Consider the following 12,294-nt stretch of genomic DNA (forward strand, 5'->3'; position numbering starts at 1 on the left):
TCGGTTGATTATACGAAAACGGAAAGATATAGAAACAAAATATTTTATGGGTATATGTGGGAAGGCAATGTGCACAATTTAAAATTATTTTGAAATGTACAGGATGTTTCAGAACTAAGATCCATATCAAAGTTATATTTTTTCTTATAGAACACCCGGTATTTTATTTCATTTTTGAATTCTTGGGCCCAAAAAAAGGCATTTATTATAAGGGTGACATATGTTCAAAATCTTTGGTTTTTAAGATATATAAAGAAATTTAAATTTGAATGCTACAATAGAATAGATTATTAACACCCTGTACCTTACTTTTCAGAGTTAATTCTTGTGCTGAGTTTAAAGATAAAGATATAAACTTTATTGAAAAATGGTATTGCTTCCCTAAATTTATACAGGGGATTCAAAATTTGCTGATTTATTTCAAGGATTTATTTTATATAAAAACTTCGTTATTTCAAACGCAACACCCTATATTTTTTAAAGCAAACCGAAGCAGATTCAAAGGCTCTTTCAAACTATATTAGGGTTTCCTATACCTACCTAACTCAGATTTTGAATAAAAATCGATTTTTAAATAAAATTGTAATCAAGATGGCTAGTGTCGCCATGACAATTTTCTACTGACAGTTAGTAACTATTTTCAAAGTCGACATTAGTTTATGGACAATATTATTTATAATTTATAACAGTTTACTTAGATTTACCTACAATAGTTTAATTAGTAAGTATTCATTACTTTATCAAGAAAAATAAAGCAGTATCTGCTGGCGGAACGAATAGATATGTTGCCAGTGATACTATTTTGTGAGGAAAATTGCTTCTTGGCCTCAAGAGCTTATGCTCAAAAATATCCAAATAGGAATCTTTATGATAAGCGTTCCTTTGAAAAACTACTTGTCTATTTCACAGAGCTGGTAATGTGGTTTATAAAAACCTATTAGGTAGAAACCTATCGTTGGAAGTTGGAAAAATGAATTTGCCATAATTGGCTCATCCGTAATCCATATATTATCTACAAGTCACCGTAAAATAAATCAAAGAACTAATTCTTCGTTTTTCTTGATAGAATAATAAAAACATATTTAATAAATATTATTTATTAAATTATTATAGTTGTAAATTAAACTACTGTAACTGGTATAAATTTAAATACCTAAGTCCATAAACTAATTTCGATTTTGAAAATAGCTACTGTCACTAGAAACTTGCCGTGATGACACTAGCCCTTTTGGTTGCCATTTTATTGAAAAATTGCTCTTTATTCAAAATCTGAGCTAGATAGGTATAGGAAACCCTAATATAGTTTGAAAGAGCATTTGAATTTGCTTCGATTTATTATAAAAAATACAGGGTGTTGTATTTGAAATAACGAAGTTTTTATTTGAAATAAATCCTTAAAATAGATCAATAATTTTTGATACCCCTGTATAAATTTAAGGAAGCAATACCATTTTTCGGTAAAGTTTATTTTTTACCTTTAAACTCAGCACAAGAATTAATTCTGAAAAGTAATGTACAGGGTGTTAATATTCTATTCTGTTGTAGCATACAAATTTAAATTTCTTTAAATATCTCAAAAACTAAAGATTTTAAACATATGTAACCCTTATAATAAATGCCTTTTTTTGGAACCAAGAATCCAAAAATGAAATAAAATACCGGGTGTTCCATAAGAAAAAATATAACTTTGGTATGGATCTTACTTCTGAAACATCCTGTATATTTCAAAATAATTTTAAATTGTGCACATTGCCTCCCCACATATACCCATAAAATATTTTGTTTCTACATCTTTCCGTTTTCGTATATTCAACCGAGGCGAATGAGGCGCGCCACCCTGTATATATTAAACATACAGTAATCAAGCTATGATTGTTTATTTAATTAACCCAGTTACTGGTAGAAATAATACATATTCAATTTGCACGGTCTATCGATCCCGGATTTGGCCGCCATTTTGAAAAAGTCGATATAAAAACTACATTTAAAAAAAAAGCACAAAAACAAATATACAAATAATAAAAAAAATGTCATACAATACAAATCAATTCAAAAAAAAAATTACGTCATAAAATTACAAATAAAACATATATGGACATTGCAAACACAGGCGTATCTAGAAAATTTTACAAAAGGAACACTGTAAATGGATAAAATCATGTTATAATAACATAACATCAAGAGTTATAAAATATTAAATACTAGACCTTTAACCAGTGTGTGAGATGATCAAAATATTAAAATTAAAATTCTAAATTGTTCATGATTAAACATCAACAAAAAAGTCGTTTACCGCATATAGGGCTCTCTCCAGTAAGTATGATTTCAGAGCTTTGCGAAATGCAGGAAAGAATGAAAGGGACTTGATATTCGAAGGCAAATGATTGTACATTTTCTTGGCATTGTACAGTATTGAGCCCTTAACTAGTTCTGAGCTCGGGGTTGGCAGATAAATATCGTGCTCCGCATTCCTAAGTGGATAGTTGTGAGAAGGCTTTTCCGGAATAGAGAATATGTGCTTGCGGATTAAGCAAACGGATTCAAAAATGAATAAGGAAGGAAGAGTCAGTATTTTGAAATTTTTAAAGAAATTCTGGCAGTGAGTTCTACTGTTTAGTCCCAATAAGTATCGAACTGCTCTCTTTTGAAGTTTGAAAATACGATCAAATTTTGTTGCGCAGCAAGTAACCCAGAATGGAAGGGCATAACGAAGATGCGACTCAAAAAGGGCATAATAGACCATTCTAGAGGTTGATGAGTTAAGTTCCTTAGACACTGATCTTAGCGCAAAACAGGCAGAGCTTAGTTTCTTTGATAAGGCTTCGATGTGCAAGTCCCATTTTAACGAGTTGTCCACAATAAGTCCTAAGAATCCCACAGAGTCCACGACGTCAGTAGTGGTGTTATTAAGTACAAAAGGTTGTATAGTACTTTTATATGACAAAACTTTAGTTTTTGAAAGGTTGAGGCATAGGAGATTAGAATCGCACCAAGATTTAATGGTGCGTAAGTCACTGGATATAGTGTCATATAGTGCCGTAACATCTGGGCCGCTCCAAGTGAAACTAGTATCGTCCGCAGAGAGGCAGATTTTACCGCTAATGTCTAGATTTGCAATGTCGTTGATAAACACCAGAAATAAAATAGGGCCAAGTACTGAACCCTGAGGGACACCACATTCTATAGGCTTACAAGAAGACATAGACGTATCAATCCTCGCAAGCTGCCTTCTGTTGCCAAGATACGACTTAAGCCATTCGAGCGGCACTCCCCTGAATCCATAGTATTGCAATTTGTTAATTAAGATATTATGATTTACACAGTCGAAAGCCTTAGAGAAATCACAGAAAATTGTAGCTGTAGAGTGATGGGTATTCAGGCTAGAGTATACACTATTAAAAAGGTCGAACATAGCATCATTTGTGCAACTGTTACTTAGAAATCCAAATTGATGGGTAGAAAATACTTTATATTTAAGGAAAAAAGATAGAAGCCTTTTTTTAACCAATCTTTCAATGATCTTAGATAATGTGAGCAGGAGAGCAATTGGGCGATAGTTCGAAGCTTGATCTTTATCTCCTCCTTTATGCAGAGGAATAATTATTGCTGTCTTAAGGCAGTTTGGAAAAACTCCTTTTTGGAATGACTCATTAATTAAAGTAGTAAGATAGATTAATGTGCATTCCGGAAGTTCAGAGAACATTTTGAGAGTAAGCCCATTAGTCCCAGATGAGAATTTATTTTTAATACTTTTAATTGTACTACGGAGCTCATCTAATGCTACGGGCGTGAAGAAGAAACTGTGTAAATTCTCATTTGCTTTAGGGAGATATGAAAGTGAATCATGAGAAGGAGTTATGGTGTTTACTAAATTTTTAGCCACATTAACAAAGTAAGTGTTTAAATCTTCAGGTGAATTAAAGACTGTGCCAGACGAAGAAGTCTTATTCCTTAAGTCATTTACAATAGCCCAAGTCTCTTTAGCAACATTACCGGATTTGGCTAGCCTCCCATTATAATAAATGTCCTTGGCAGCTTTTATAGTCTTACGATAAACCCTTCTATAAAGTTTCACGTAATTATGAAAGAAAACGCTGTCTGTGAATTTTTTAAGGTGAGATAATGAGCGCATGTTCTTTGCAGATATACGCAAGCCTGTCGTAGACCAGGGTATACCTTGCTTACTTTTGATAGGCCTAAGAGGAAACGCCTGGCACGCCAGATTAGACAAGGTATTTATAAATCTAGAAAATTCGGAATCGACGTCAGCCGAGAGGACACTCAGTTGTTAGACATAGGTGGTGAAAATTTAGAAAATTTTTATCCGAAAAAATACGGCCCAATTTGCGCGAGTTATTTTTGCATTTGGAATGTGGCAAAAACGTTGTCAATACTGACAACGTGAAGGACTCTACAGTCAACGAATTCCGGGTCAAAAGACGACACGACATAATCTATAGTACTAGAGCCAGTTTTAATTACTCTAGTTGGTGAGTCAACATGCATGAGTATACCAAAAGAATGAAAAATGGACTGGAGAGACTCCCTAGCTGCACACACACTGGAAAAGTCAATATTTAGATCGCCACACAAAATTAATTTACTTTTTATAGGTAGGGATTCAAGCAAGCTTAGCAATTTTTGACTGAAAATATGCACGTCAGCGTCAGGTGTTCTGTAAATACAAATAATATAAAGGTCAAAAGCATTATGATAACCGACGGAAAATTCAAAAAATTTTTTGGATATTAGAGTATCGAACTTAGTTACTGCCGTAAAGTCGTTGTTACTAGAGATTAACATAGTACCTCAATGAGATGAGTTACTTCTATTGAATCTAGTTACTGTAGTGTAATTTTTGACAAATACAGGCTCATCCATATTTAACCAATGTTCAGTTATGGCAACAATTTCTGGAAAATTGAGCTCTTCTAATAAAAGATATAATTCATCCATTTTATGTCTTAAGGACTGAATATTAATTAAAAAATCACTAAGCTTGCTATCGTCTAGTTTTTCAGAGGTTGCTTGATCCTCTGTTCGCGTCATTTCACCTAAAAAAGAAATTTATCTTTATTTGGAGAGCCATTGGAGAAATACTTGGTATGACTTTCCCTAATTCTCTGAAGCTGTTGAAGTTTTTCCGTTGAAAAGAAGAACCTGAAGGTAGAAAGATTCGCATCCACTTCAGCTGAGTCAATACCATATACGTTGTGGAAGCGATAATATATCCTACGCAGGGAATCCACGTCACTAGGAAGTCCCTCTGAGGCCATATATAATTTGATGCTGGTGTTGGTGTACCCTTCAAAACACACACTTGAGGGTTGATCGTGAAGATAGGCGAGGAATAGCCGAATAGGTTTTAATATGGAAGGGTCCCTCAGTCTAGCTAGCAAATAACGCCCACCTGCCTCATCCTTTATGGATTTTTTAAAATATCTGGGTCTGGGTGGATTGTAGAAAAAAATGCAGGTAACCAAAAATAAAGCAAATTAAATTCTCTACAAAAAAGGTTCTATTAATTGTTCTCGTAAACTTATCAGTTCTAAAGTTATAGCAATTAACATCTAAGGCTTATTAGCCGACCATACCAACAGGTATGGTAGGCTATTAAGATCGACAAAAAAAGTTTTTTCAATTTCACTCAAAATGAGTTATTTGGGTCATAAATGACCTAAATACTAAATATTTTCATGGTGTCTGTCTGTCTGTCCGTCTGTAACACGATAACTCAAAAACCGCTAAACCGATTTTAACCAAATTTGGCACAAAAAATTTTCTCTACAGTGCACTCAAACCGAGTTATTTAAAAAAAAACCATAAAAATGTCATAATTTTTGTTTGGATTTTTGAATATGGCGGCCAAATCCGGGATCGATAGACCGTGCAAATTTAGTATTCAACAAAGCAAAACAAAGAGAATAAGTGTTATTGCAGCGTGCCCCTAATTATTTCCACCTAAAACCACTTGTCGACTGGTCTATATGAGGTTTTTTCGCTAAAAAATTGTTTGAAAATTTGGAATTTTTTGAAAATTTTATTGGACATTTTTTTTAGGTTTTAGGTTTTAGTTAAAAAACATAATTTCTTGATAATATGGCAACATAGGTAGTAGATAAAATTTACAAGAAAGAATATCGAGAAAAGATCCAGTGGTTGTCAAAATATTAGCAAAAAATTTTTTTTTTTTTAATTTTCAAAGTAAAATAACTCCGTTATTTTGGACTTACTTGAAAAACGATAAACAGAAATCGAGATCTACTACTCCTTAAAATACTTGCACTTATTTCTGGGACACCCTGTATAATAATTCAAAACAAACATTAGGTCTAACCGATTCTAAAAAGTCTAAAAGATAGCTCTAAATTCAATATTGACTAATTTTAAAAGGATAATTTTTGTTTAATCGAATTCTGGGTTAATAAAATCAATTTTGCTATATTTTTGATAATGAACTTTTAAAACATAAATTATCTATAGATCTATAGATATGGTTAAGATGTATGTATAGATGTTTTTTTTGTAGCAGACAATAGGAACTTGGACAGGCCTGTTAGAAAATACCTTATCTTGGCTGAGCAGAATCCGATCGATCTTAAAACAGTTTCCAGTTTTAGATAGAGAGGTATTTTCCGATTGTTTGAGATGTCAAGTAAACTTACTGGCTTCGGACGATCATATAGACGAACTGTTGCAGCAACTTCAAGTTATGGGAGAAGTGATTATTAATAACGTATTGATATAATATGTTTATACACAATTATGACATTTTTAAGGTATTCTGTGTAAAATATTTGGTGGTACTGTCAGTTCCTTGGTTGACTGGGACATTATTAGGAGAACTACTTTCGCCTAACTTTATTTCGCATGCCAGGCCGATTGGTGTTTACTCCGTTGATGATTTCCAACTTAGCTATACCCAATGCGACTCTAGAAAAGTTTTGGGATTATTGGAGGCGTTAAATTTATGCGTTTCTGTAAGCAAAAATATGTGAAGGGTACAGTGAAATACACCGTCATTGCATAAAAATTGACTCTGAGAAAAATGCAAATTAAAGTTTATCAATTAAAATCGGAAGTATAAGTAATTTATAATTGTGCTATTATATATGTGTCATCGGCTTTAAAACGTTCTTTTACGTCTTCCGATGCCCAGTGGCTATTGCTCCTTATCTAGCCAGAGCACCGTACATAAAACAGTTTTATGTACAGTGGCCAGAGGTCGTCTTCGCGCTCTCGTCCTTTTAGTTCATTGTATATTCCTTCTTTGCAGCTGCTGCGTGGTTTACCCCTTTCTCTAGCCTCTCCTCTGATATTCTTTGTACCATATTAATTTGTTTCGTTCTTATGTCATTACTATTGTTCGATTGACCCCCATAATTTCTCGAATTCGTTCATTATATCTTTCATTACCTCGCTCCAATAGCAAACGATGCTTTTGACCATTGTGCTGTATATTTGACGTTTGTTGGATTTAGAGATGTTACTAACCCACAAGACGCCATTTAACATAGAGATTGCCTTTCTTTCCTGAGCGTTCCTTCCCTAATGGCTTTGTCCAGAGTGCCATCCCTTGAATTTTTGGCTCTCAAGTATTTATAATTTCTGCAGCCGTTAATATTTTGACCATTTTCAATGGGGATATTTCCAGGGGTGGATGGGGAAGTGGAAACCGGCCCGGGAATAACAGGCAACCGGCCCAAATCCACAAAAAAATGACCATAACGAAGATATATTTTATTTATTAATATATATATAAGTGAGTGATTTTTGCTCGGGTAAAAAAATCTTTTGCCTCCTTGTTTTTTAATAATAATAGCTCCCGTATATAGCGTTTAACGTCTTGGGAGTATCAAGGTACAGCTTGCTATACTAGAGCCGTTCGGTATACAAGGAAGGTAATGTGGAAATCCACAAAAAAATGACCATAACGAAGATATATTAAGATATATTTTATTTATTAATATATATAAGTAAGTGGGTGATTTTTGCTCGGGTAAAAAAATCTTTTGCCTCCTTGTTTTAATAATAATAGCTCCCAAGTTGGTTTGGGTTCGTTGAAGGACTATTATGTACCAAATTTTTAAAGATTTCAGATACTAATATTGTCGATATAGTTTGTTTATTTCTTTAAAAAATAAAAAAACTGTTTAAATATTTGTTAAAGAGGACCAATTAATATGATTCCAGTATTCAAACTACATTAATTGACTGTTTGCGTTGATTAATAATAATTGCTTCAAATACTAAAAAAATGAATTATTTATGTGTATTAGACAGTGTGATAAAAAAACTAACACCTTAAAAATGTTATTTCATTTTTTGACAAATGCTTATTTATAACAACAGAGACGTTCATTTTCATAACTTATTATTATATTGATTTCTGATTCAAATCCACATTTATTTAGAATAATTTATTAACGAACACAATTAAGTATGTAATTAATTAGTATTTGGACGGAAATACTGGTGGTATATTTAATTAAAGGTATACTCTTTTATAAAGATTTAAATAGTTTCCTTTTTGCATACAAATGGGCTAGTAATATTATCGTTTTACTAAAACGATAATATTACTAGACTTACATTTTGTACATTTGTTGTTTTAAAACAATCTAAAATGTCAATATTCCATGGGTATATTGATAAATGAGGTCTAAATTATAAGAAAATGCATTTTCTATGAAAACTTGAAGGAATAGGTAAAAAGTGGTATAATACAATTTGAAAGACAATTAAATTGTGCATCTGATTCTCATAAAATATACAGGGTGTTCCATTTAGATTAAACAAGTTATTGCCGTTTAAAGCTAGTAATTATTTAAAATAAATTTTTAGACACTCTGTATAAGGTAGTATAATTTTTATTAATGCAACACAATAACTGATCAATAAATAAACTTCAGTAAATATTTAGTATTAAAAACTTTGATACCCTCGGGGAAATGAAGCCTTAAAATTTATACTGCAACTTCACAAAATTGAAAATATTTCAAAAACGGTAAGGTTTAAGAGTAATAAACCTTAATCAAATTTACCTTTATTTTAATCGTAGAAACTAAAAATGCAATAATATACAGGGTGTTTCATTTAAAAAAAATACAACTTTGATATTTTTTATTTATTTGGGACACTGTATCTTGCAAAAATATTTTTAAATTGTAGCTCTAATAGTCCTTCAACGAACTCAAAACTTACAATTTGTAAAAATCTAATCGTTTGGCTACAATACTCCGTGTCGTATGTGGTGAACAACCCTGTATATAAGTAAGTGGGTGATTTTTGCTCGGGTAAAAAAATCTTTTGCCTCCTTGTTTTTTAATAATAATAGCTCTCGTATATACCGTTTAACGTCTTGGGAGTAGCAAGGTACAGCTTGCTATACTAGAGCCGTTCGGTATACAAGGAAGGTAATGTGGCTAGCACTACGCTTCAACCGCCTATTATTACTTCAGGATTGTGAATCCCAAGTACTCATTTAAGGCTGAGTCGACCTAGTGTACCCAAACTATTTTTATTTTAATAAAAATAGTCGGCTGATGAAATGCCGGGTGTGGGAATCGAACCCACACCTTGAGATTGGTAGACGAGAGCCTGTACCTCTACGCCACCGGGCACCTTGTTTTTTTAAAAAAATTGAAATTGTCTTGATCAAAATTTTATAAAGATCAATATCAAGGGGTCGGTCATCTGAATTTTTACTACAAAATGACCAGTGGCGGATACAGAGGGGGCCGGCCCTCCCCTAAAATCTGTAAATTGTGTTAAATATTAGGCTTTTTGTTAAAAATGGTGCCCTAAAAAGCATATTCTACATTACTTTTTATTTTGGGCCCCCCCTAAAATAAATTCCTGTATCCGCCACTGAAAATGACTGTTTCACAGGGTTCTATTGTTTTATTTCCATTATCGATAACGGTAATTTGATCTTGAATAGGCTACGATTTTGAGAAAATTTAAGACTTTCTGATTCATTCAGTCCAGCTGGCCCAATCCTCTGTGAAATCCATTATTTTTATCTTTTCAGGTATATACTTTCTTACACAATAGAGAAAGAAATTCTCTCTTTTCTGGTACAGCAGCAGCCTCGTCGTGTATACATGTTTTAATTTTTGATATAATTCTCAACAAGTAACTTTTTTTGTTTCCTACATTTGGCATCTTGTATGATAATACCATGACCCAAACGAAGAAAAACTAGGCAATACCTAGACAGTGGATATAAATGTGTTCTGAGGTAGATGCTATGTTACGGTCCGTAATAAGAATATTTGGATTTTCGAGACATATTAATATTTTATTATCTAGTCTAGTTTAAACCTTATATAATTCTTCTCTGCTGTCTCACTAATTTTTAGTAAATTTATTTTAGCAACATTTAAAACAACAATTTAGACTTGACTTTTAGTTCTCAGACTTGGCTTTTAGCCTAACCTAACCAAGCATATAGAAGTCATCTTTATGTTTTCTCTGTCAACCGCAGAGTTCGCATCAAATTCGCCTACCTTTCTAAATTCGCCTCTGATGAACTCGAAAAGTATTATTGCACCGAGGCCCCCAATTGTCAAGCTACGCTACCGTATTCTTAGTATACACTTAGATCGAGACTTTTTGGGTTTACCTAATGATATTTACGCTTTTTTCTATTGTACACCCGAGTCTTTATTAGTTATTAATAAAAAAATAGTGGTAAAACTACACAGGATAAGCCTTAAAAAAGTGCAAATATTTTCAGGGGTGGTATATTTCGACCCCAGAAACACGTCTATGAAGTTTTTTGGCAAAAAAAGATGTTGAAAATCGTGCACTTTCATTTAAATTTTCCTGTATATTTTAGAAAACTTCTTAGAACTTCCTGTTCACCGCAAATTTTCATACGGTATAGTTTCTTAATCTTCGGTCTTAATCTTTGATATTACGGGGCTAAAAGAGATGCAAATACAGAAAAATTTCGCTAGCTCTCAATTTTTTTAAAAATAAATCAATTTTTTAAAAAATTTCCAAACTTTAATAACTCGGTTATCTTGGACTTATTTGAAACACGGTAAAGAGAATATATTATGTTTCTTTTATTGAGATCTACTAGCCCTGAAAACATGTGCACAAAGCAGCACAAATAAGGTGCACTTATAGACTCACTCAGACTAAAACATTTCAAATGGAACAACTAACAACTGATGTTTATTAAAATTATAAGTGGCTCAGAGAAAGACATCTAGCAATAGTTATTTGACAAATGTTGGTGTTTATGTTTAAAAGCAACTGACGATTATATTGATGCAAATTGATTAGTTAGTTAGCAGTCACTAAGAATCTAACGTAACTTTAATTAGAAGATTAACCATTTAATTTTTGCTAAGCCAATCTTTTTTTGAGCTCTGATCGGGACCGGCCTACCGGCCCATCTACCCACCGGCCCACCGGAAATTTTCTCGTTTTCCCATATGGTCCATCCACTCTTGGATATTTCCTTGGAGTCCGCCGATGGCACATACTATATTCCGTCTTATTTAAATTCACTTCCAATTCCATGCCTTCTTCCACAATCCCATCTAAATTCACTTCCAATAACATTTGCTGTATTCTTCAAGTATCTTTCTGGTTACATATTCGAGATCGTCGGATTCTTGCGCCAGTACTACTTTGTCGTCTGCAAAACTTAATTTAACAAATAATGTATAGATGGTGTTGCCGTTTAGCGGGATACCCATATGGCTGCATTTCCGTTTCCATTGTAGCAACGTCTTTTCTAAAAATATTTTGAAGAGCGTCGCACATTGGTTCAGATTCAATAAAATCGACGCATAGGGATCAAGAAAAAAATTTCGAAAATTTCAACAATGATATTATTTTCAACAGATGATGGGTCCATTTATTAAAATTTATCACGATCCACTTTTTAATCGTAATAAAAAAGCGTACAGGAATGTTGTTTTCCTTAGATTTTGTAGTTTAAATATATCAGTTATTTGCTGATAATGGTTTAGTGTTGCTAATATATTTTGGTTCTTAGTTCAGAGACTTGGAAATAAATTAAATTATAATGGATTTTGAAGACCAAGGTCTTTTTAAGAGAATTTTATTAACTTAAATATTTTTTATGAAGCTAGTAGTTACCACAAACATAGCAGAGCGTTCTTTTGAAAACAATTAAACTTTGACATTGCTTATCTTTACAACTCCGCAGATCTCCGCTTCTGTATTTTATAATTTTTAAACGGTATAATACCAAGTTTAATTTACCACAAGTATCTTACCCCAAGAGACTCCGAGGTAGATGATATATAA

General features: G+C 32.8%; 1 protein-coding gene across 1 annotated transcript in view; it reads left to right on the plus strand.

Annotated features, from left to right (window-relative positions):
* Nucleotides 1–12,294, plus strand: part of LOC115878588 (death-associated protein kinase 1-like) — a 72,405-nt gene that overhangs the window by 36,738 nt on the left and 23,373 nt on the right. Inside the window, exons 10-11 of the mRNA XM_030895136.1 lie at nt 6,530–6,721; nt 6,780–6,980. Coding sequence (XP_030750996.1) covers nt 6,530–6,721; nt 6,780–6,980 — 393 coding nt within the window. The remainder of the gene's footprint in view (nt 1–6,529; nt 6,722–6,779; nt 6,981–12,294) is intronic.

This window comes from Sitophilus oryzae, unplaced genomic scaffold (genome assembly GCF_002938485.1).
Source record: "Sitophilus oryzae breed Bouriz unplaced genomic scaffold, Soryzae_2.0 scaffold_1518_pilon_pilon, whole genome shotgun sequence".
Classification (NCBI taxonomy): Eukaryota; Metazoa; Arthropoda; class Insecta; order Coleoptera; family Curculionidae; genus Sitophilus; species Sitophilus oryzae.